Source organism: Chelonia mydas, chromosome 5 (genome assembly GCF_015237465.2).
Source record: "Chelonia mydas isolate rCheMyd1 chromosome 5, rCheMyd1.pri.v2, whole genome shotgun sequence".
In the NCBI taxonomy this organism is placed as follows: Eukaryota; Metazoa; Chordata; order Testudines; family Cheloniidae; genus Chelonia; species Chelonia mydas.
The window spans coordinates 86586087-86609430 of record NC_051245.2 but is presented as its reverse complement, the minus strand read 5'-3'; the positions used below and the strand labels follow the sequence as shown (position 1 = coordinate 86609430).

The following is a 23344-nucleotide window of genomic DNA, read 5'->3' as shown; positions in this document are numbered from 1 at the left end:
ACTCCTCATTGCTGTATCTCACTGCCAGTCTCTACTTTTTGGGTGCTCCTTCCCCACAGATAGTTCATGTGCCTGTCTCTGTTGCTACTCATAGCAGTAGTAGAGTGAAATTTAACATCGTTGTCTAAATCTACATAGTAGCAATGAAACTAATCAGTCTTAATTTCACTGCTACTGTTTTGGAGTACTGTGAGGCAATGAAACTGACTGTCCACAAACTCAGATTTGTAAGGCTTTCTTTACAATCATGATTGATAAATATTTCTTTTAAAAAAAGCTTGAATTCTATGGAAATTGGTGGGTTTAGGCCTTCTTCTTACCAAACTGGAAGTGGATTCTTCAAGCCCTGCTATACTGTTTCCTTCTGCTCTTTCCACCCTCAATTAACAGTAGAGACATTTTAAAAGTTACCTCTGTACGTGCAATCTAAAAATGAGGGTCATGGGGCTGATATACCCCATCACCCTTTGGGGGAAGGGGGACAGATGCATTACAGCCCCACAGTTGAGTCTGTAGGGCTGCCCCTGGTCTCAGGGCTTGTGGCCCTGTGGCCTTAGTCAGAAGCCTGGCCCTGGCTAGCTGGGCAGTGCAACCTAGCTGGTCAGCGTCAATATGCTGCTGAGCTGGGCCACCACCCCAGGATGGGCCGTGGCCAGGATAAGGGGACCCAGGCCCACCCTCCACACCAGGTCCCAACTCAGGGCCCTGTCGGTGGCTGGGTTGTCCACTACCAGCTCAGCAGGGATCCTACCAAAATATCCCTAGCCTGTCTACAATTCTACAACCTCTTTCCCACAAAGTTGCCTTAGGTTTCTTCCTACCCAATTCTCTGCAGTTTAATTTTTCCAGGTTTCCACGGTCTCTCCCCTCTCTGCAGCATCCCGAGCCTATGTTTTGGGGTCCATCTCCATCTGGCTGGCCTCCACATCCTGAAGTGCAGGCAGTACACCTCCTTCCTCACTGGCGGTCAGCCCAGAGTGGGCTGCTCTGCTGCCTTTTATATCCTATCTCCAGCTGGAGCATGCCCAGCAGAGCCGAGGGGGCGTGGCCTCCTCGGCCCAGAGAGAAGGATTAACCCCTGCTGCACTAGTGCAGTGCTGATACACCCCTTCACAATGAAATAACTAATTTTCAACTAAGTCGAATAGCTCTGTCGACATTGAGTTTGTATGTTGAATGTAGAAAGTGGAACAGATGCAGTTGTATAAATGGGCCTTGTGTAAATTCATTGAGAACGTGACTAGGAAAAGAAAGCTGTCGGCAACACCACTCTGCTATATGTTTTTAAATTCATGCGCTGAGGCATATTTGTGTTGATTTTAAACAAGAGCTGCTTTTTCTCTTGTCTTCATGTTGAGAAACAAGGTGGGTGAGGTAATTTCTCTTATTGTACCAACTTCTGTTGGCAAGAGAGATGGGCTTCCTCTCTCACCAACAGAAGTTCTCTAATAAGATATTACCTCACCCACCTTGTGTCTCTAATACCCTGGGACTGACATGGCTACAATTACAGTTCATGTTGAGAGGCAAGATGATTTACACACTTTCATTTATGAAATAAATAATTATATCTACAGTAGTAATGTAAAGAGTAGATTCCTTGTTATCAATAGATCAGACTAAATTATATTCAGCAGAATGTCTTTCTAACCATGCCATCCTGTCTGATCCCAAACCTGTTGATTGTTATACATCAGTGGCCCTCCAGTACCTGCTTGGAGTTCCACTGAAGTCGTCATGGAACAACTTGTGGGATTGAGGCTTTAGTCTTTATATTTTTTCATATACGTTTCGTTGTTATTTACATTATTTAGTGCTAAATAGCCAGTAAAAACATAATTCTAGTGTGACTTTCATCCTAACCTCCTACCTTATGTTATATGTAAGACCCTTCGTTATTGGTATTTACTGATTTTTTTTTTCCCCTGAAAAATTCACAAGTTTTTGAAAAAAGCCAGTATATAGGATTTTACAGGAGTTGGGGGGTTCTCATGTTCTCACCTGAATTTTGGCTTTTTTGGGACTTGGTAATTTTTCACAGGGCAAGTGGCCAAGGCTGCGCTGAACGGCAGGTGGGGTCAGGAGGGTGCTTTCTTTGCAAGGGTGTCAGTACTCATGTGGTGTAGCCTTGTGCTCCACCCCTGATCTGGTCCTTCAGCATGGCACCATTCTGCCTCCTCTGTGCTGTGGGGGAGTGAGATGAGCAGGGAGCTGGCTCCCAGCAACTGAGACTGCCCGACCACTGCAGTTACAGGCCTGCAGGGAGCAGAACACTGCACCCCGTGAATACTGGCCCCTGCCAGAAAGAGCCCTCTCCTTCAGTGTGAGAGTGGATGGGGCCATGTTGAAGGGCTGGGATCAGAATGGGACAGTGTCCGCCATCGGAAGCAGGGGAAACTCTGTATCGGTAGTCTTGGCTGTTGGGGCCAGGCTTCCTGCCCTTCTTGCTCCCCCACCTTGCAGCTGTAGCAGCCAGCCGCAGGGCACAGAGCCCCATCCACTTCCCCTGCCAAACAGAGTCTGTGCAAGGGAAGCAGAGGGGCCATGCCGAAGGGCCAGCGGGGTCAGGAGGGCACTCTGTCTGGCAGGGAGGCCAGTATTCACGGAGTGCAGCCTTTTGCTCTTCTGCTGACCACCTCTTCAGCACTCCCTTGGCTGCCTCTATGTCAGGGGCACAGAAAGAGAGGGTAGGGAGCAAGGTCCTGGCAGCCAAGACCTCCTGAGCACTGTAGGGCCTAGAAGGTTTCCTCAAGCGGTACATGGTGAGTACTGTCCCCATGAGTACTGGGCATCCCTCTCTAGCACTTGCTGCCCTTTGTTTTTGTTTTTTCAAGATTTTCTCCCATTTGTAAAATTTTTAGAGAAAACAGGATAAATTTCCAAGAAACATATATAAATAAAAACCAAAAATGAAGGGCCTTATTTATATTTATTTTCTCCGAACAGTGTTAACAAAAGCGTAATAAGTATAGCACTTTTTTCACATAGTTTGCAACCTCATCTTTTTTTGGGTGTTTTTGTTTTTAGACAGGTGGCATGCTGGAGAGAAGTGTCTTGCCCCATCTCCTGAAAGTGGGAAACTTTGTGAAGCCACAATAAAGTCAGTTGAAACAGACGAGAATGGGAAATCATTTGCAATTGTATCATTTTTGGGGTCTGAAGAAAAGAACATATTAATAACGAAACTCTGTAAAGCCAGAGATCCACGGAATAGCTTAATATTTGATGATGAAGATTTGGAAAAGCCTTATTTCCCTGACCAAAGGCTTCCATCTCCTGCGGTTGCTTTTGAGTTATCTGTAGATGGGGACTGTATCCCTTATACAATTAATAGGTATCTGCGTGATTATCAAAGGGACGGGGTTCAGTTTCTCTATGGACACTATGCTCGTAAAAGAGGATGTATTCTTGGAGATGACATGGGACTTGGAAAAACAATACAGGTATTTTGTCATCTTAAACTATTGGTTCAGATATGAGTATGCTTTATGAAATAGATTACATTTAAGGGTTAATGATTTTTAAAAGGCACCTATTTAAGAAGCTGTAATTGTATATCTAGCTAGAGACCCAATGTTTGTCTTTGTATTTCAGGTATTTTGATAATTACTCTCTGTGCATCATAACAGTGATTATAAATGGGGCTTTACACTTTTAACATGCACAGAGTGGATGAAGTTGTTTTTCATTTATTGTCTAGACAGTAACAGTTTTGTGCTGCTCTTGAAAAGTACTTCAAGTATACTCCAAACTTTGGAGACCCTAGCCAGATTTATATCGTAAAGTCCGAGATATTTCATTCCATTGTTGTCTTCCAGTCAGAAATGTAAGTGTTTTATTTAGGCTACTATTCCTATAAGTAAAGATGACAGCTAATGTTAATGCAAAAGATACAGTATATAGTAGCATTTTTTCTTATCTGTTTTGGATCATCAGGGTTGAATGATTCAGTCAAAATTAAGACATTTTTAATCGGGAAGGAGGTTCTTACCCCTCCACTCCTTTTATTTAGTTAGTGGGTTGATTCCTAAAGTATCTAATATATGATGCCCTCTTCTCTCTCCACCCCTTCCCCCCAACGGACTGCTCCATTGTCTAATTCCTTCCAGAGCCCCACTGATCCATCTACTCCAGTGTAAAATTCTCCCCACCCCCACTTCTGGGAACGTTAACTGAGAATTTTCCTTACTCACTTTAGCATTGTCTCACACTGTAACATCATAACCCTTTTCTCTTTAAAAAGGGAGAATAAACTAAGTGTACTTTTGGCAAAGTGTCTCTCTAGGGGGAGTATTTATAGGTGTACCACACAATGTGCGTCTTCCTCTTGGTGCTGTAACATTCTCAGTTTGAATAAAACTGAACTGCTTGTGTTTGCATAATGCTGCACCTGGTTGTGCCTGGGTTTATTGTTAGAATGAGGTTGAGAGCAAAAGGAACTAATCAGATGCACTCAAATACAGTAGATGTAGAAGTATTTTTGTATTCTAAACTGCAAGTATCTCATACAATCTAATAAAAAACATATATCCAAGGATATTTGGCAGTCAATTTCAATACCACTAATATTTAAATAACCATTTTGGGTTTCTGCAATGTATCATATTTCAGTTGACTTGTGTCAACATTATGTTGGTAACATTCTTTGACATTCTGCCCACTCTACAAATCCTTCTCAAAGGAGAAGGAATACAAGTAATAACACATGTTCACTATAATATTTGTGTTTACTTTTAAAATATAAACTAAAAAGTTCTTAAACTTTTTTCTTAACCTTGATCAACCTGTTTAGCTAATGCTCTATAATACCATCCAAACAATGAAACTAATTCTAAAAGTGCAATGTCATTGATAATTATAATGAAAAGTACTTTCATCAAGCTGAATTTAAAATTTTACCTCTGCATATAAAGTGCTAGAATATCCCTTTGGATATACAAACATAGACTATTTTAGAGAGCAGGATTCCTAGAAGTTTGAATATCAAGCAGTTTGCCTGAAAGAATGGAGCACATAGATGATGCTGGGTGATAGCGAGTGGCGTGCTTGCTGTGCTGTATAACTGTATGGAATAGTTAATTATTATGAAGGGGTAGATGGGAGACAATCAAGCTTAGCATGTTGCAACAACTGATTTTTATGTAATTGTTTGGAATTGGAATGTGATAAACTTTCTAACTGATACACCAACTTTGAAGAAGAATGCATCATTAAAAGAGTATCTTATATATTCCCCTCCCCAAAAAGTCAGTCTTTGTACTCTGCACTTTGAGCTGCAGGAAGGGCTATGCAGTGCATATGAAAGTACAAAAGAGGCAGGAGTCTCACTTATTTGTGTAGAAGACATTACTGTTTTGAAACAAGTATTATGTATATTCAGTCACTTTAATTAACCACGTAACACATATCAGAAAACCTAATTTACAGTGCTGTAAAAATCTCCTCCTCCTCATGCTTGTTTACATGCTGAACTTCCCATCCCTGTCTCAAATTACAGTGTGATTCTGGAAAATGGCTGGGATGCCTTTAGGAAATACTAATGCACACAGTGAGAGATTTTTTTCCACTTCTGAAGACTTTTTTTTATTATAATGAGGAGATGTTCAAAAACACTCGTGCAAATGTTTTATAAACAAGTCTGATTTCCCTTTTCCTCTTCACATTGGCCAGTGGGAAATGTTATTGCACTGTTTCCCAGACCCTGGTATATAGTATCTATAGCTAACTGACAGCGTGTAAGGAAAGAGCCTGTAAATGTTTCATTGTCAGCATGGGGAAAGATGCCTGTAAAAAAAAGCACTTTCCCAGAATCATAATTTGGTCTGTCATTTCAGGGATGAAGTACCATTCTATCCTATGACCGATTCAGAGATTAGATTGTAGATTGGAACACTTATTCTGGTTGATTTTATTCTTTTGGGATTTCTTTGAGGCTTAATTTAAACTTTGTTCCATAATGGATAACTTGGTTTCTGTAAATGATTTGTTAAACTTCTATTCAATACAATTCATTTTAGCAACTCCCTATAGTGCTGCTGTAACTTAGAAACTCCTGACATTTTCTAAACTTCCCTTTTCAAAAAGTGTGTAATTCAGCCTAAAATCTCATTTTCAGTTGTAACATTGCATACAAATTCTCAAGATGACAATTCATTTCTCAACTAAATTTCATTTAAATCAGTTGGGCTCAGTTTTATTTTCAAAGTCAGAGTCTGAATATGGAGTATTTTATTAACTCTAGGAAAATACTGTTGGTTTTTAATACCACAAGAACATGAAGGAGGCACTGCATGAGGTTAAATTAGCATATTAAAGCTCCAATCCTGCAAACTACTCAGAATAGATGTACCTCTGCTCTTCTGTAGATCTTCACAGAAGTCAATGGGGCTCTAGGCGGATCCCTGTTGAAGTCAATGGGACTCCATGGGAATGGAGGTCTGCCCATGTGCAGCAGTTTGCAGGTTTTGGTTTTAGGAGTGTAATGTTTAAACCTGATGAAGTCTTGAATTTCAGAATTACTGTTTAAACTCCTCCTTCACCTTCCCCAAACATATTATCCTACATGGGGCTGGTGTGTTTGATGTAAACTTTAAAAAAAATTCATATTTCAGGCAGCCACTTCCTCAATCCATGTGGCATGCAGAATTACCTTCTGTTACACCATAGTCACAGTGGGGTGGCTTATGGGCAAAGTGCAGGCTTAATTTTAAATTTCCTTACATTTGTCCATTTAATGTTAAAAGAACATTGTTTTAACTAGGGCTATCAAGAGATTAAAAAAGTTAATCATGCTGTTAATAATAGAATACCGTTTATTTAAATATTTTTTTGATTTCTACATTTTCAAATATATTGATTTCAATTTCAACACAGATTACAAAGTGTACAGTGCTAATTTTATATTTTTATTACAAATATTTGACTGTAAAAAACACAAGAAATAGTATTTTTCAGTGCACTACAGTACTTGTATGAGGTGAAATCTCTTTATGGTGAAAGCTGAACTTACAAATGTAGACTTATTGACAAAAAGAACTGCACTCAAAAATAAAACAATGTAAAACTTGAGCCTATAAGTTTACTCAGTCCTACTTCTTGTTCAACCAGTTGCTCAGACAAACGAGTTTGTTTACATTTGCAGGCGATAATGCTGCCCGTTTCTTGTTTACAATGTCACCTGAAAGTGAGAATAGGCATTCACAGGGCACTGTTGTAGCTGGCGTCGCAAGATATTTGCGTGCCAGATGCTCTAAACATTCACATGTCCCTTTATGCTTCAACCACCATTCCAGAGGACATGCGTCCATGCTGATGACAGGTTCTGCTCGATAATGATCCAAACCAGTGCGGCCTGATGCATGTTCATTTTCATCATCGGAGTCCGATGCCACCAGCAGAAGGTTGATTTTTTTTTTTGGTGGTTTGTGTTCTGTAGCTTCCGCATCAGAGTGTTGCTCTTTTAAGACTTCTGAATGCATGCTTCACGCTTTGTCCCTATCAGATTTTGGAAGATTCTTAAACCTTGGGTTGAGTGCAGTAGCTATCTTTAGAAATCTCACATTGGTACCTTCTTTATGTTTTGTCAAATCTGCAGTGAATGTGTTCTTAAAACGGACGACATGTGCTGTGTCATCATGCAGTACTGCTATAACATGAAATATATGGCAGAATATGGGTAAAACAGCGCAGGAGACATACAATTTCTCCCCAAGGAGTTCAGTAATGAATTTAATTAGTGCATTATTTTTTTAATGAGCATCATCAGCATGAAAGCATGTCTTCTGGAATGGTGGCTGAAGCATGAAGGGGCATATGAATGTTTAGCAAATCTGGCACGTAAATACCTTGCATCACCGGCTACAACAGTGCCATGTTTGGCAACACCAGTTCTCAGTTTCAGGTGAAATTATCTCCCATAAATGTAAACAGACTTGTTTGTCTGAGCGATAGGCTGAACAAGAAATAGGATTGCGTGGACTTGCAGGCTCTAAAGTTAAATTGTTTTGTTTTTAAGTATACTTATATAACAAAAAAAAAATCTACAATTGTAAGTTGTACTTTCATGATTGCGCTACAGTGCTTGTATGAGGTGAATTGAAAAATACTATTTCTTTTATCATTTTTACAGTGCAAATATTTGTAATAAAAATAATATAAAGTGAGCACTGTACACTTTGTATTCTGTGTTGTAATTGAAATCCATATATTTGAAAATGTAGAAAAACATGCAAAATATTTAATAAATTTCAATTGGTATTCTGTTTAGCAGTGTGATTGAAACTGCAATTAATCACAATTTTTTAAATTAATCGCGTGAGTTAACTGTGATTAATCGACAACCCTAGTTTTAACTTATCTTAGTGGTGTCCCCAGGTATGAAGAAGTAATTTTACTTACTGATTATTTTTTAGGGAAGCAGGGGTGGTGCTGGTGGATAGTGGTGAGTAGCAAGATCTCTCTTCCTTTTCCAGCACACCTTGAAAAGAGGCTAAAAATGAAGTTAAAGGCCTGAAGAGTGAATAAAGTTTGAAGTCTTTATTTTTTCCTAATTATTTCCTTAAACTTGTGACCACCTAAGTAGTTGTGCTGTAAAATAGTTATTACAGACCGTTCTGAGAAATGGCCATATCTGTTGTAGCAGGATGGATTTACAAAATAATTTATATATGTTTATTTTACGGAGTTCAAACTATATTGTTTCTCGAGGTTGTGTCTCCCATATCTATCGGTTATGAGGTGTCTCAGACAAAAGTGAAATGTTTTTGGCTTCAGTTCCCCCTCCTTATGCTGTCTATTCTCCAGTTTGCTTCCTGCTTCAGTTGAAGGAGCAGCAGATTTCTCTGGCAGATTGTTCTTTTTCAGGCCTTTGCCATAGTTGCCAAAATGTGAAAGTTTGATGGGAATAATTCTTCAAATAAATGAAGAGTCTGGAAGCCACTAGAGGTTGTTGTTATTTTCTGGGGAATTTCAGTTTATGCTTGAAAGGATAAAAAAAAAAAAGTCCACAGCCACCAAAAACTTCTTATTAAAATTCACTGATATGCATGCAAACTTCCAGAACTGCCTTACCCCTGATATGAAGAATTGTGCCTAAAATTCGATTGCCTCCTCTGGCCCCTATGGCAGCTTTCCATTCTCCTGCCCCACATGGTGGCTTCCCCCTCTTCTGCCCCACCCATCTCTATCCTTTGCAGGTTTTTTTCCTCGCAGTTCAGAATTCCTTGCTGGCTGTCTCCCTCCACCATTCCCTGTTGGCTACCTCCTTCTCTCAGTGGTGCTGACAGCTTTAGCTCTGTCCAGCTATGAACAGCTGTGAGGCAGCTGCAGAGGGAAGGGATGGGAGCTGGCTGCTGCCGTGAGCAATAGAGGAACTGCTGAACTTCTAAAAGATGAGCACTGCAGTGGCAGAACAGTTGCTTCTTGCTGCTGCATAGTCCCTGGGACACCATACCCGGGTGGTTTTTAAAAATGTCAGGTTTCAGAGTAGCAGCCGTGTTAGTCCGTATTCGCAAAAAGAAAAGGAGTACTTGTGGCACCTTAGAGACTAACAAATTTATTTGAGCATAAGCTTTCACGAAATTTGTTAGTCTCTAAGGTGCCACAAGTACTCCTTTTCTTTTTTTAAAAATGTGACTCTTGTGGCCAAACTGTGTCTGTCAATAGCTGTGCATTTTGCGTTCTGTTTGTTCTGGATGACCACTGAAGTGTAGCTCAAACTATGAGCCCCTAGCGTACTATAGAATGTTGCAGTGTATATACCATATTACCTCAAGCCACCCACATTCCAAGCTGACAGATAAGCTGAAGTCAGCAGAGAATGCTTTGCAATTGGGGCTTAACAAGGTGACCTTGCTGTACTTCAGGCCCTGAATCCAATGGAGAAAGCTAATCCTGTTGCTAGCCTCAGAGAATCGGAGGAGCAAGGACTCTATCGTGGGAAGCAGTGACTCTGAAAAAGACTTTGGGGTCATTTTGGATAGTCAGTTGAATGTGAGCTGCCAGTGCAATGCTGGCCCAAAGGACTAATATAATCGTTGGATGCATGAACAAGGAAATATCAAGTAGGTGTAGGCAGGTTATATTACCGTTGTATTTGACACTAGTGCAACTGCTACTGGAATGCTATGTCCAATTCAGATGTTCACAGTTCAAGAAGGATGATGCTAAATTGGAGAGGGCTCAGAGAAGAGCCACAGGAATGATCAAAGTGGTTCCTAATCTGTGGTCTGTGGACCTCTGGGGGTCAATGGTCTATGCCTAAGCGGTCCACGAAAGGTGGTTGTTACCATAAACAGTGGTTTTCAACCTGTGGTCCATGGCCCCCTGGGGGTCCGCAGACTATCTCTAAGATTTCCAGAGGGGTCCATACCTCCATTCAAAATTTTTTAGAGATCTGCAAATGAAAAAAAAGGTTGAAAACTGCGAGATTAAAAGATTTGAAAATATGCCGTTATAGTGATTGAGCTCCTTGTGTCAGTCTATTCAGTTTAACAAAGAGAAGGTTAAGGCGTGATTTGATTGTAGTGTATAAGTACTTACCTGGGGCCCCAAAATTTGATATTGTGTTCTTCACTCTAGCAGAGAAAGGTATAACAAGATCAAAGGGCTGGAAGTTGAAGCTAGATAAAAGTAAGCTGGAAATAAGGTGCACATTTTGAACATTGAGGGTAATTAACCACTGGAACAATTTATCAAGTTGTGATGGATTCTTTGTCACTGGCAATTTTTTAATCAAGATTGAATGTTTTTCTGAAAGACATGCTCTAGTTTAAGTGGTAATTAATTCAGGAAAGTCCTGTGGCCTGTGTATACAGGAGGTCAGACTAGCAGATCATAGAGGTCTCTTCTGGCCTTATCTATGAAATACATAAGAAATACATATTAATAGGATTGGGCAACCATCAGTTTAAAACCCTTCCTTTCCCTTCCCCAGAGGAAACTTTGGACTGAAGTTTCAGGTGGACTAACCACATCTTTGCTGCTTCTGTTTTCCCATTAAAGGACCCTATTTCCTCCCTTCTTTGGAAAGCTCCCAGGCATGCCCCTTCCATCGTTTCTCCCTATCCTCGTGCACTACATCTTCTGTGTTTTTCAGGGATCTGTTTTTTTCTTCATCCATTAGCAAACATTCTAGCCCTGTAAACCCTTTTTTACAATCTGGCCAAGGGTAGATGATTCTCCAGAAAAAGGGGAGTTGAGGTCATATTTCAAGGATGAAGTCAACAAACACTGAGGATGCTTAGCACTTCCAGGATCGTGCCCTGAATGTCTGTTGTCTGAAGGACATATTCATATTTTGTTGCATTTTCTGCATATTCACTGTAAATTGCATTCTTTCTCTAGGTCATTTCGTTTCTGGCTGCAGTACTACACAAAAAGGGAACACGTGAAGATATTGAAAACAATATGCCAGAGTTTTTATTGAGGACCATGAAAAAAGAACCAACATATATCCCCAAAAAGGTAAAAATTTTAATTGATATAGACTTTTTCTTTGATAACATAAAACACTTATTTTTGATAACATAAAAGTTGATGCTGTTTTTTTTTATAAAAGCTTACTTGCACTGCAAAAAATATGTTTGCATAAACCAGGTTTTGGGTGTTATATAGTTTGCATGTGTAAATACAGATGTTCATGGATTTTTGATAATGCAAGTCAACCTCCCGGTTTTTTTAAAACCGAGACAATGCAATATGTAGGTCTAGCATTTATTTAACTATACAAAATGTGAAAATTCAGTAGGAAAATTCAGCAGGATGAAGCTAATGGTCTAAGTAGGTAGCGAAGCAATTGTCCGTAAAAGGAAAATTAAATGTTATGCTTTAATACATCGTATATTGCATACTTAAAAAAACATTATTTAAGTTGCAAAGTCAAGCACTCGAAAGTTAGGAAATGCTAGTCTAACCTTAACTCTTCCATGTATGTCCTTTCTGTGCACTGAATGAGGCAGGTGTCCTATGGAAAACTACATGTAATTAAGACCAATGAACAATGGAAGCAAGAAAAGGAAAATGGTTTATATCTGGAGAACCGAGTGTAATTTCATGAGACAAAGAAAAAGTATTTCTCCAGCCTAAGGGCTTTCCCTCTGATGAATTTCAAAATCCTGCTACAAATGATGGAGGTTTTAGCGTGTCTCAAGAAAGATTGGAAGGATCTTTTGTAACAGAAAGAGCTAGGCAACCTAAACATAGGGATAGCTATTGGTTCCCTTTATAATGACTGTTACAAGTTTATAGGTCTTTTGGTCGTTCAAAATTACATTGTATCTGTGAAGTTTCTATAAGCTATAAAATGTTGAATGGTAGACACATGATGATTTTAGAAGTGAGGCTATATGATTTCCTGTATAATCTGTTATAATGCTAGCAAATGGATAAATTATCTAAAAGTTTATTTTAAATGTAAGACACACCTTCATATGCCTACATTGAAAGACCTAGCTGATTTTCATTTGATTGAGGTGATTGAGTTGCAGGAACCATCTTAAACCATTAACCTTTTATTTAAATACTTATCACTTAAATATTTTTAATGGTTGGTTTGTGGATCCGTCTTCTTTTCAGGACTAAATAAGCTGCAACTTAATATAGTTGATTTTATGGGACTCATGTTGTAAGACTGCACCAGAAAGTTTGCCACTGTTTTAAAGTAATGGCACTTATAATGCTAATTTATATATTATTCTGTAGCAGGTGTCTTTTGATATTTTGTGTGTATCAATGTGTACGGAACCAACATAATGAGTAGCCAATCCAAATTATTATATGGATAATAATTTCAGTTTCACAGTTCATGAGTTGAGAGAGTGGAATAAGTCTGTAGAAAGAGAACTTCTAAGACACATAACTAATATTACAAGTTACACCTGTCCATGATATAGCTGAAGAGATGTTCAACTAAGGGTATGTCTACACTACGAAATTAGGTCGATTTTATAGAAGTCGATCTTTAGAAAGCGATTTTATATGGTCGATTGTGTATGTCCCCACTAAGCGCAGTAGGTCGGCAGAGTGCATCCTGAATACTGTGGCTAGCATCGACTCACAGAGTGGTGCACTGTGGGGTAGCTATCCCACAGTCCCCGCTGCCCACTGGCATTCTGGGTTAAGCTCCCAATGCCTGATGGGGCAAAAACATTGTCACGGGTGGTTTTGTGTACGTCGTCAGTTTCCCCTCCTTCCCTTCTTGAAAGCAACGGCAAACAATCGTTTCGCACCTTTTTTCCTGGGTTAGCGTGCAGACACCATAGCACGGCAGGCATGGAGCCTGCTCAGCTCAGCGCTGCTGTTGTGAGCATTGTAAACACCTCACATATTATCCTGCAGTATGTGCAGAACCTGGCTGGGAAACGCCAGCACAAGGATGATTGTGAGGAGGACATGGACACAGAAGTTCCTGAAAGCATGGGATGTGGCAATTGGGACATCATGGCAGCAGTGGGGCAGGTTGATACAGTAGAACTCTGATTCTGGGCCTGGCAAACAAGAACAGACTGGTGGGACCACATAGTATTGCAGGTATGGGTTGATTCCCAGTGGCTGCAAAACTTTCGCACGAGTAAGGCCACCTTCATGGAACTTTGTGAGTTGTTTTCCCCCGGCTGTGAAGCGCAGGAATATCAAAATGAGACCTGCCCTGACAGTTAAGAACCAAGTGGCGATAGCTCTGTGGAAGCTTGCAAAGCCTGACTGCTACCGGTCAGTTGAGAATCAATTCGGTGTGGGCAAATCTACCGTGGGGGCTGCTGTGACCCAAGTAGCCAAGGCAGTCAGTGACCTTCTGCTAGCAAGGGTAGTGACTCTGGGAAATGTGCAGGTCATAGTGGATGGCTTTGCTGCAATGGGGTTCCCTACCTATGGTGGGGCGATAGACGGAACGCATATCCCTGTCTTGGCACCGGACCACCTTGCCAACCAGTACATAAACCGCAAGGGGTACTTCTCAATGGTGCTGCAAGCACTGGTGGATCACAAGGGACATTTCACCGACATCAACATGAAATGGCTGGGAAAGGTGCATGACGCTCTCATCTTTAGGAACTCCAGGCTCTTTGAACAGGTGCAAGAAGGGACTTACTTCCCAGACCAGAAAATTACTGTTGGGGATGTTGAAATGCCAATAGTTATCCTTGGAGACCCAGCCTACCCCTTGCTCCCATGCCTCATGAAGCCGTACACAGGCAGCCTGGACAGTAGTAAAGAGCAGTTCAACTATAGGCTGAGCAAGTGCAGAAAGGTGGTAGAATGTGCCTTTGGACGTTGAAAAGCTCACTGGTGCTGTTTGCTGACTAGGTTAGACCTCAGTGCAACCAATGTTCCCATTGTTATTGCTGTGTGCTCCGTAATATCTCTGACAGTAAGGGGGAGATGTTTTTGGCGGGGTGGGAGGTTGAGGCAAATTGTCTCGCGGCCAGTTTTGAACAGCCAGACATCAGGGCGATTCTAAGAGCACAGCTAGGCGCACTGCGCATCAGAGAGGCTTTGAAAAACAGTTTCATGACTGCCCAGGCTACGGTGTGACAGTTGTGTGTGTTTCTCCTTGTTGCAAAACCACCCCCTTTGTTGAATTTACTTCCCTGTAAGCCAATTCCCCTTCCCCCGTCGACCACAACTGGCAAAAGAAATAAAGTCCCTATTGTTTTGAATCCATGCATTCTTTATTTATTTAAAAAAAAAAAAGAGAGAGAGAGATCACTGACAAGGTAGTCCTGGTGGGGTGGGGGAGGAGGGAAAGACAAGGCCACATTGCTTATTGTAGCCACACTACAAATCAAAGCTGTTTGAATGACAGCCTTCTGTTGCTTGGGCCATCCTTTGGAGTGGAGTGGCTGGATGCCCGGATCCTCCCCACTCTGTGTTCGTGGGCGTCTGGATGAGGAAGATATGGAACTTGGCGAGGAGGGCAGGTGGTTATACAATGGATGCAGCGGCGGTCTGTGCTCTTGTTGCCTTTCCTGCAGCTCCACCAGATGCCTGATCATGTCCATTTGCTCCCCCATTAGCCTCAGCATAGCCTCCTGCATGTTCTGATCTCACGCTCACTGAATGCTTCCCTGGCCTCTGCCACCGAACGCCTCCATGCATTCAGCTGTGCCTATTAGTGCGGGAGGACTGCACGAGCTCGGAAGACGTCATCACGAGTGTGTTTTTTTTCTGCCTTCTAATCTGCGATAACCTCATGGAGGGAGTTGATACGGGGAGCATAGAAACATTTGCACCTGCAAGGGGGATAAAAAGGGAGAGTAAAATTTAAGAAGATATGTTTCTGAGAACAGAAGGGAGTCTCTTTCACAGTGAACCAAGCCATTGACAGCAGACAGCACCTGTGCTTTAGGTACAAGGTCACATTTTGCCTTTTATATTGAGTGCCTGCCGGTATGGTGACACATCACACACAGCTGGGCAACAGAATTTGGTTTCCAGGCAGCCATAGTAAGCCAAAGAGTACGCGGGGTTGGCTTTTTCCGCCTTCATAACATGTGGGAATGGTTTCAAACCAGCACCCTCCTTTCCCATAGCAAGCAATGCCGGTTGGGTTTGCTGTTTAAAAGGAGTGGCTGTGGTTTTGGGGTGGATGTGCAGCACACCCCTGTCCCCACTGTGTGGCTATTCTCCGGATGATCTCTTTTAGCCAAGTGCAAACAGCCCAGCATGAACGGGGTCCTTTTACTGTTCCTTTACAAAAATTCCTATATTTCAACTAGGTGACCATGAATGATATCACTCTCCTGAAGCTGACACAGAAAGATAAAGACCGAATGTTGCATGAATGCGACCAAAATCCAGGACCATTCGCTGCCATGCTTTTGTGCTGCAGTGATTCTAGACTACTTGCTACTGGCTTGGCGTGGTAAAGTGTCCTACAATGAAGGATGAAATAAGGCAGCCCCCGCACAGAAACCTTCTGCAAAAGCTTTCAGAGTACCTCCAGGAGAGCTTCATAGAGATGCCCCTGGAGGATTCCCACTCCATCCCCAGACATGTTAACAGACTTTTCCAGTAGCTGTACTGGCCGCGAATTCATCCCAATTCTTCAGGGCAAATCAAATATTAAACACAATTGCTTTTAACCCCTGTGCTGTAGTTACAAGTGTGCACTCACCAGAGATGCCGTCTCCACCTTCAGTGTCCGGGAACCCGCCTTGGGAGGGTCTTAGCTCCAGGGTGATGAAAAGATCCTGGCTGCCGGGGAGAACGGATTCTCCACTTGCCTGCTGCGCATTCTCCTCCTCCTCCTCCTCTTCCTCATCCACAAAATCCTCCTCCGTGTTGCGTGAGACTCCCCCCTTGCAGGTGTCCATAGACAGTCGTGGGGTACTGGTAGGGTCCCCCCTAGAATGGCATGCAGCTGATCATAGAAGTGGCATGTATGGGGCTCTGACCCAGAGCGCCTTTTTGCCTCCTTTATCTTGTAGCAGGCTTGCCTGAGCTCCTTAACTTTCACGCGGCACTGCTGTGTGTCCCTGGTGTATCCTCTCTCCACCATGCCCTGTTCGATTTTGGCATATATATATTCGCATTTCTTCTTTCTGATTGGAGTTCTGCCTGCACAGATTCTTCTCCCCATACAGCAATCAGATCCAGTGTCTCCCGTTCACTCCATGCTGGAACTTGTTTGCAATTCTGGGACTGCATGGTCCCTTGTGCTGCTGAGCTTGCCACACTGAACAAACAGGAAATGAAATTCAAAAGTTCCCAGGGCTTTTCCTGTGTACCTGGCTAGTGCATCGGAGCTGAAAGCACTGTTCAGAGCGGTCACATTGGAGCACTCTGGGATAGCACCCTGAGGCCAATGCTGTAGAAGTGCACAATGCTGCATCTGCACTACTCCAAATTCGACCCCAGAAGGTCAATTTTAGCGCTACTCCCCTCATCGGAGAGGAGTACATTAGTCGATTTTAAGAACCCTTTAGGTCGACAGAATAGGGTTGGTTGTGTAGCTGCATTGCTTATAAAATCGACCTAACATGGCTAAATTCGACCTAACCTTGTAGTGTAGACCAGGGCTAAGTAAAGTTATTTTTGAATTACCTCTTTTAGTGTTACTTCTTATTTGATAATTTTTGCCACAATGAATTTGTATATTGCTTAAGAATCAGTGTTTTGGAAACCTACTGTATGCAGTAGTTTAGACAAGGTGGAAACTTGTCTAAAGGTGGTTTCCTTTGTGGTTCAGTTCCCTGAAAAGAAAAAGAGAGAAAAATGATGACAAAAGTGTCAATGGTATACAATACGCAAGTCATCCTTATTTCTCTTTTGGTTGGTGTAAACAAGTAATAAGTGTTATTGCTTGAAATAGGATTCTAAGATACATACTTTTATTCGTAAAGTTCTGATTTGTTCCCTTATCCAAAGTAATGTGCTAAATGGAAGCTTTTCAATATCTTGCGCATGAGTTGGTCCCAAAATCCTTTGAATGAGCATTTGTAATGGGACCAGGATTATAAAAGATTATGGTGGTATTAATAATACTTAATATTTATATGTAGTGCTTTTTATCTGTGTATTTTAAACCAGTTCTCAACTGTGGTTAATTTAGTATTGTTCCCATTGTACAGATGAGAGAAAACTGAGGCACAGAAGTGAAGTGACTTTCCAAGGTATCACAGCCAGGAATAGAACCTAGTCTCTTGTTTCCCAGTCTTGTGTCCTATTCAATGGCATATACAAATCATATGTTTCTTTTTATAAAAGCCATGTTCACATGCTAATACAATGTTCTTATTCTTCAATTAAGTCAAACGCTTACTAAATACAAAACAGCACAGAGTCTTAAAGGTAAATTTGAAATACTTTATTAAACAAAAATTCACAATTGAATCCAGAGAATATCTACTGTATGGGAATATATGCATTGAACTAAAATACATGTTATAAAAAGGTTGAAATCAGCTAACTGTACCTACCACGAACAATTTTAGTGTTCTGCATTTTTCCGGCAAAGGTTAATATCTCTAATACCTAAAATACATTTTAAAAAACAAATAAAATATGAATCAATATTGGCCTTTTGAGGTTAGTTGTAGCAAATATAGTTAATGGACTAATTACATAATTCAGTTGCAGGTGTCTTTTGATTCTTCATTTGTGTCAATTCATAAGAACGACTGTGGTTTAATGGAATATGCAAGTAGATGGAAGAGAAAAAACCTGTATTCTGTTCTTGGCTATGCCATTAACTAGCTTTGTGACATCAAACAAGTTACTGAATAACTCCTGTGTCTCTGTTTTCCCATCTGTAAAACATTTTGTGATCCGTGGATGCACATTCTATAGAAGTAGAAAGTGATGGTTGGTGTTTTCTCTATCAATCTACAGTCATAATTTTTCTACAGTTCTTGCATTTCATCAGTTTTACTCTCTCTGTCCATATGAAGTAGATTTTTTTTTTTTTTGTAAAGCTTTACAGTATAACTTGAGTAAGTACCACTATTGCTTTGAAGCAGTACTCCTTCTGGGGACCATTTTACTGTGTGTTTCCTCTGATGACCACACACTGTAAATAAACTTAGATTGATTTACTTTTATGAGTTTGTCCTCTAATTCTTCTCTTCTCTGTTCAGTTCATATAACGCTAAGCAAATAATAAATATCATTCATGGAAAATGATTAAATAAAATTCAAACTTTTAAATACTAAAACAATGCTCATTATTTTGATTTTTGCATGACAGCTCTTGATAAAATGTTTTTGACATGGATTCTGCAGCAGTATAATGACAGCTGTTTGTTTTTAGACTTTCCTAATAGTGGCCCCTCTTTCTGTGCTTTATAACTGGAAGGATGAGTTGGACACTTGGGGCTATTTCAGAGTCGCTATTTTACATGGCAGTAGAAAGGACAATGAACTGAGTCGCATCAAGCAGGGAAAGTGTGAGATTGCTCTAACAACATATGAGACACTTCGCCTATGTTTGGATGAACTTAACAGGTAATGTAACATTTTCTAATGTTCATTTGTGCAAACACTGTTTTTTGTAACAGTCTACAGTGTTTTGGTTTTAAATTTTTTTGACAACTATTTAAATCCTGTGAATCTAACTCCTTACTGGGAGGTGGAATGAGGAGATACAGTACATCTATATCCAGTGAACTTGCCAAACAGAATCTCTTTCTAATGGGTAACCCCCAAGAAGGTAGTTATTTGAATGATAGCTGTATTAAATGTTGAAATGTTAGGCAAACTAGTCTCTGTCTCTCCCATTCTGTCCCCCAAAATGACCATTAAAATATATGGGATGGCAGAGGCTTGATACCGTGAGAATCCCTGCCCTAGACTTATTTTTTCATTTGTATAATAAGATTCCAGGATTGTCACTTTGAAGTGTAAGATTTGTATAGAATCAATGTGAAGTGATGGAAACAGCTTCAAGTATGGTTGTGAGCTCTTTTTGTTCAGAATATCACAATGTTGAATCTTGAGCGTGATTTGCAGTCTGTTGCAGTCCAGTTTTTAAGTTTTCAGCCATTTTGACTTTACGAATTACACCCATGTAAAGTCAGGCTGAGAGTCCTATTCCATTGCCATATCAGAGTTAATATCTACACCTAATTAGCATGCAACAATTTTATTGGTTGTATGAGGGAGCCTGTCCAGATGGTTGATTACTGGGCCCAACTGCCGCAGTTTTTCAAAACCACCAACATAACTCTGCCCACACAGTAACCCCAAACACACACAGCCCCCACCGCCGGACACATCCCTCACTTGCCACCTGCACAAAGCTCCCATCACTACACACACATTTCCTCCAATCTCACTCATATTCCTGATGAGAACCAGGTGGAATGTTAGAGTCCAAAGGTTCTGTGGTGGTTGGAATGTGACACTTGATCAGAGGAGGTGGGAGTGACAGCTGTGTGGGGTAACAAAGAGGTGGTGGTCCCTCCCGACAGGGAGCAGCTCTGTGCACAAACTTTGGGGAACATGTATTTTTTAAGTTGTCAGCCATTTTAACTTTACAGATTGCACAATGCAAAACACCCAAACACAATACCCTCACACAAATGAACTCAACTAGCCGTTATTCACCACCCATACAGCTCAACACAGTCTCCCAGTGCACACCCCCTCGACACAACTCAGCACAAATCTCCCGGAACACACAATAACCCGAAACACAGATAGCTCCTCACCGCAGCAAACACTCTTCATTCGCCTCTCTCATAAATCAACACAAGATTTCCCAGCACAGTGCACATACTCTCCCACCCCCCATACTTGCCATAAACTGGAATGGCAAAGCTGTGGGTCATCACTAGTAGTAGAGTATGCATCTAGGTTACATATCCCTGTTGCATGACAGAGGTCAGTATCCACTGTTAGTGGACCATGCTTTAATTGTCTCATGGACAACCTACTCTCATCTGTGATCCCACAGACAGCCTCACCTCCCATTCATGATCATATAATATTTTTGTGGCAATACAGCAGTTGCCTACATGGAAAAGTAATGATAGGAAATGATTTAATATGTATTTATTTAGTTTAGAATAGAACGCTCCATATCCCCCTCCCCCCCACACACACACATCCCCCAACAAGTCCTCACAGTAGATTAACTTCTGGTGTACAGTGCAAATAGTTGACACAGTGCATTTTTTTTTGCCAGGTTGTGTTGGTCCTTTAATTCAGGAAACTTTAAGTAAGAGAGATATTGTAATATTTATGTTTCTTAATACCCCGAAGGACTTTATAGAATATGAGATCTTCCTGCTTTCCAATTTGTCTCTGCTATAGTTCATGACCTTGAGTACAATCAATTGAGCAAGTCAGTATTGACTGTTTAAATACTAGAGAACTCACAGTACAAACTTGCTGACAGCTTGACATGGTCTTGTAGTTTAAACAGCTGGGTTCACCTTCAGGACTTGATAACAATTTAGATTGACTCATAGCTGAAGAGATCCCTATATCTATCTCTGTCAACCTAGTCTTGTTTAAAAATACTGTGGTTTGAAGTAGAGATGTGAGAATCTGTGTGAGAGGGAGGAGTAATCCCTATACTCAGATCTCTTCATGCGTGAGCATAAGGAATGATTAGTTGAAATTGGTTACTTTCAAATATGCTCATTCCTGTTCCTACTTTGCATCTAGCCATGGTTTTATCTCTTATGTTCTCTTGAGAGTATCTGACTTTTCTTAAAGTAGATTTTTGAGATGTAGGAGGCTGACATGGGCTACTTGATTTAGAGTATTTCAATAGTACTGAATGAAGGTTCAGTCTTAAAAATAAGTTAATCTAAAATAGATTTTTTTTTTAAAATGGAAAAAATCCTTGATACTTTAAAATGTGCCTGCTCCTACTTGCAGCTGCTTGATTGTATTAAAGGAACATCAGACTTGAAGTTAATGTATTTTGAAATTGCTCAAAATATCATTATTTCAGAACTAATCTTCTACCTGCTTTATAAATTTGAATTTAAATAAATCTCTCTGGGGGCTGGATGACTCAGGATTAGCAATGTGATCTGAATCATTTCACCTTTAGGTCATGGGGTTTTATTGTGTTCCAGACTGATAGTGACCAAAAGTTGTTACCATGCAATGGCTGCTGATATTGTTCAGATTCCTTTTGGAACAGTTGCCCATAATTCCCTTGCTGCTAGATATGCAGCTTTCCCTTCCACATCCCTCCAACCCCCCAATATCATTGGCAGTAGAGATATCAAAAAGAATGAACAATCGTGTCATCCCTACAGTTGATCCCTTCAAGTCATATTTCAGACTCATTGATAAGGATGTTTTTCCTGTTGCTGCTACCCATGCTGTACCTCTTATGTGGGGAAAATGGAAGATTTCAGTAAGCAGGGTTCTCAATCTGCTACCTTTTTATAATTGTTAATTAACTTTTTAAAAAAATCTTTTAAAAGTGGAGTTAGTGATATTAAAAGCTGCTGGATTAATAGCCTAGAGACAGACAGTCTTTCTCTTTCACAGAATAGGTATAGCATGACTGGCAATAGTTCGTATTTTTGGCCACAAAGCCTTGTCAGTGCGCTAAATTAATTTTTTAAGATAAGTCTAACCTTAGGAAAGGCAGGAGCCTACGAAAGCAATGCCATAGTTGGGTCCCTCCCAAATTCATGGTCCATTTTGGTCAATTTCACGGACATAGGATTTTAAAAGTAATAAATTTCATGATTCAGCTATTTAAATCTGAAAGTTCATGCTGTTATAATTGTAGGGGTCCTGACCGAAAAAGGAATTTTGTGTGTGGAGGGGGGGGGGGCGTTGCAAGGGTATTGTAGAGGGGGTTGCGGTACTGCTACCTTTACTTCTGTGCTGCTGCCGGCGGCAGCGCTGCCTTCAGGGCTGGGCAGCTGGAAAGCAGCGGCTGCTGGCTGGGAGCCCAGCTCTGAAGGCAGAGCCACCGCCAGAAGCAGCAGCAGCACAAAAGTAAGGATGCAGTGGTATGGTATTGCCACCCTTACTTCTGCACTGCTGCAGCTGGGCGCCCCATGGCTAGGTTGCCTCTGAAGGCAGCACAGAAGTAAGAGTGACAATACCACGACCCCCCTAAAATAACCTTGCGACCCCCCCGCAACACCCTTTTGGGTCAGGACCCCCAGTTTAAGAAATGCCTGTGAAATCTGTGTAGTATAGGGTAAAAACAAACAAAAGACCAGATTTCACAGGGGGAGACCAGATTTCACAGTCGTAACATGATTTTCATGGCTGTGAATTTGATAGGGCTCTAGCTATAGTGGGTGGCTCAGCTAGCTGCCGGGTTGGAAATAGCCTAATTTCTAGTCATAACAAAGTAAATATAAACTACAGGTGAATAATGGATGAAAGTAATCAAATTCTCCTCATGCAAGCTTAAAAATCTTGATTAGTACAGTTTTCTGATGCATATTTTTCATTGCAGAGTTGATTTAATGCTCAAGAAAGGGAGCCAGATTCCTCTTAAACTACAGTTTAAGGCACACTTCCATCTTGAAATCTGAGGATTTTTTTAAAGAGAATTTTAAAAATCTCAGATATTATACCTAAGACCCATTGTATGTGATAGTCAAACCAAATTTTTCTGTTTCCTGAAACATTATTTCTCTTGCATTTATCTGTGTGAGGGATCTGAACAAATTGATTATAGTGAAATGAGTACACACAACAGGATGTAAAATACATAAAGTTAGCTGAAAAAATAGCTGATATGTTTTTTTCACTTACAATAATATTAAGTGTTACTTGTAACGTTTGGACTTGTCTTTGAATTTTTTTTAAGTTGATGGCATTTCTTTTAAGTCACTTGCTTTTAGTCAACAATTGTGAGGAAGCACAGCTAATTCTAAGTACATGTTTGTGAGATAATGCAAGCGACAGCTACATGAAA

At 40.8% G+C, this 23344-nt stretch overlaps 1 protein-coding gene across 11 annotated transcripts in view; it reads left to right on the top strand.

The window, feature by feature from the left end:
* The window catches only part of ERCC6L2 (ERCC excision repair 6 like 2), a 157931-nt gene that overhangs the window by 52397 nt on the left and 82190 nt on the right, over window positions 1-23344 (top strand). For 10 of the 11 annotated variants that reach the window (XM_043546390.1, XM_043546391.1, XM_043546392.1 and 7 more), the window contains 3 exons: window positions 3028-3443; window positions 11344-11463; window positions 18746-18939. In XM_043546390.1, the coding sequence (XP_043402325.1) occupies window positions 3028-3443; window positions 11344-11463; window positions 18746-18939 (730 nt within the window). The remainder of the gene's footprint in view (window positions 1-3027; window positions 3444-11343; window positions 11464-18745; window positions 18940-23344) is intronic. The other variant, XM_043546396.1, reaches the window with a different exon arrangement.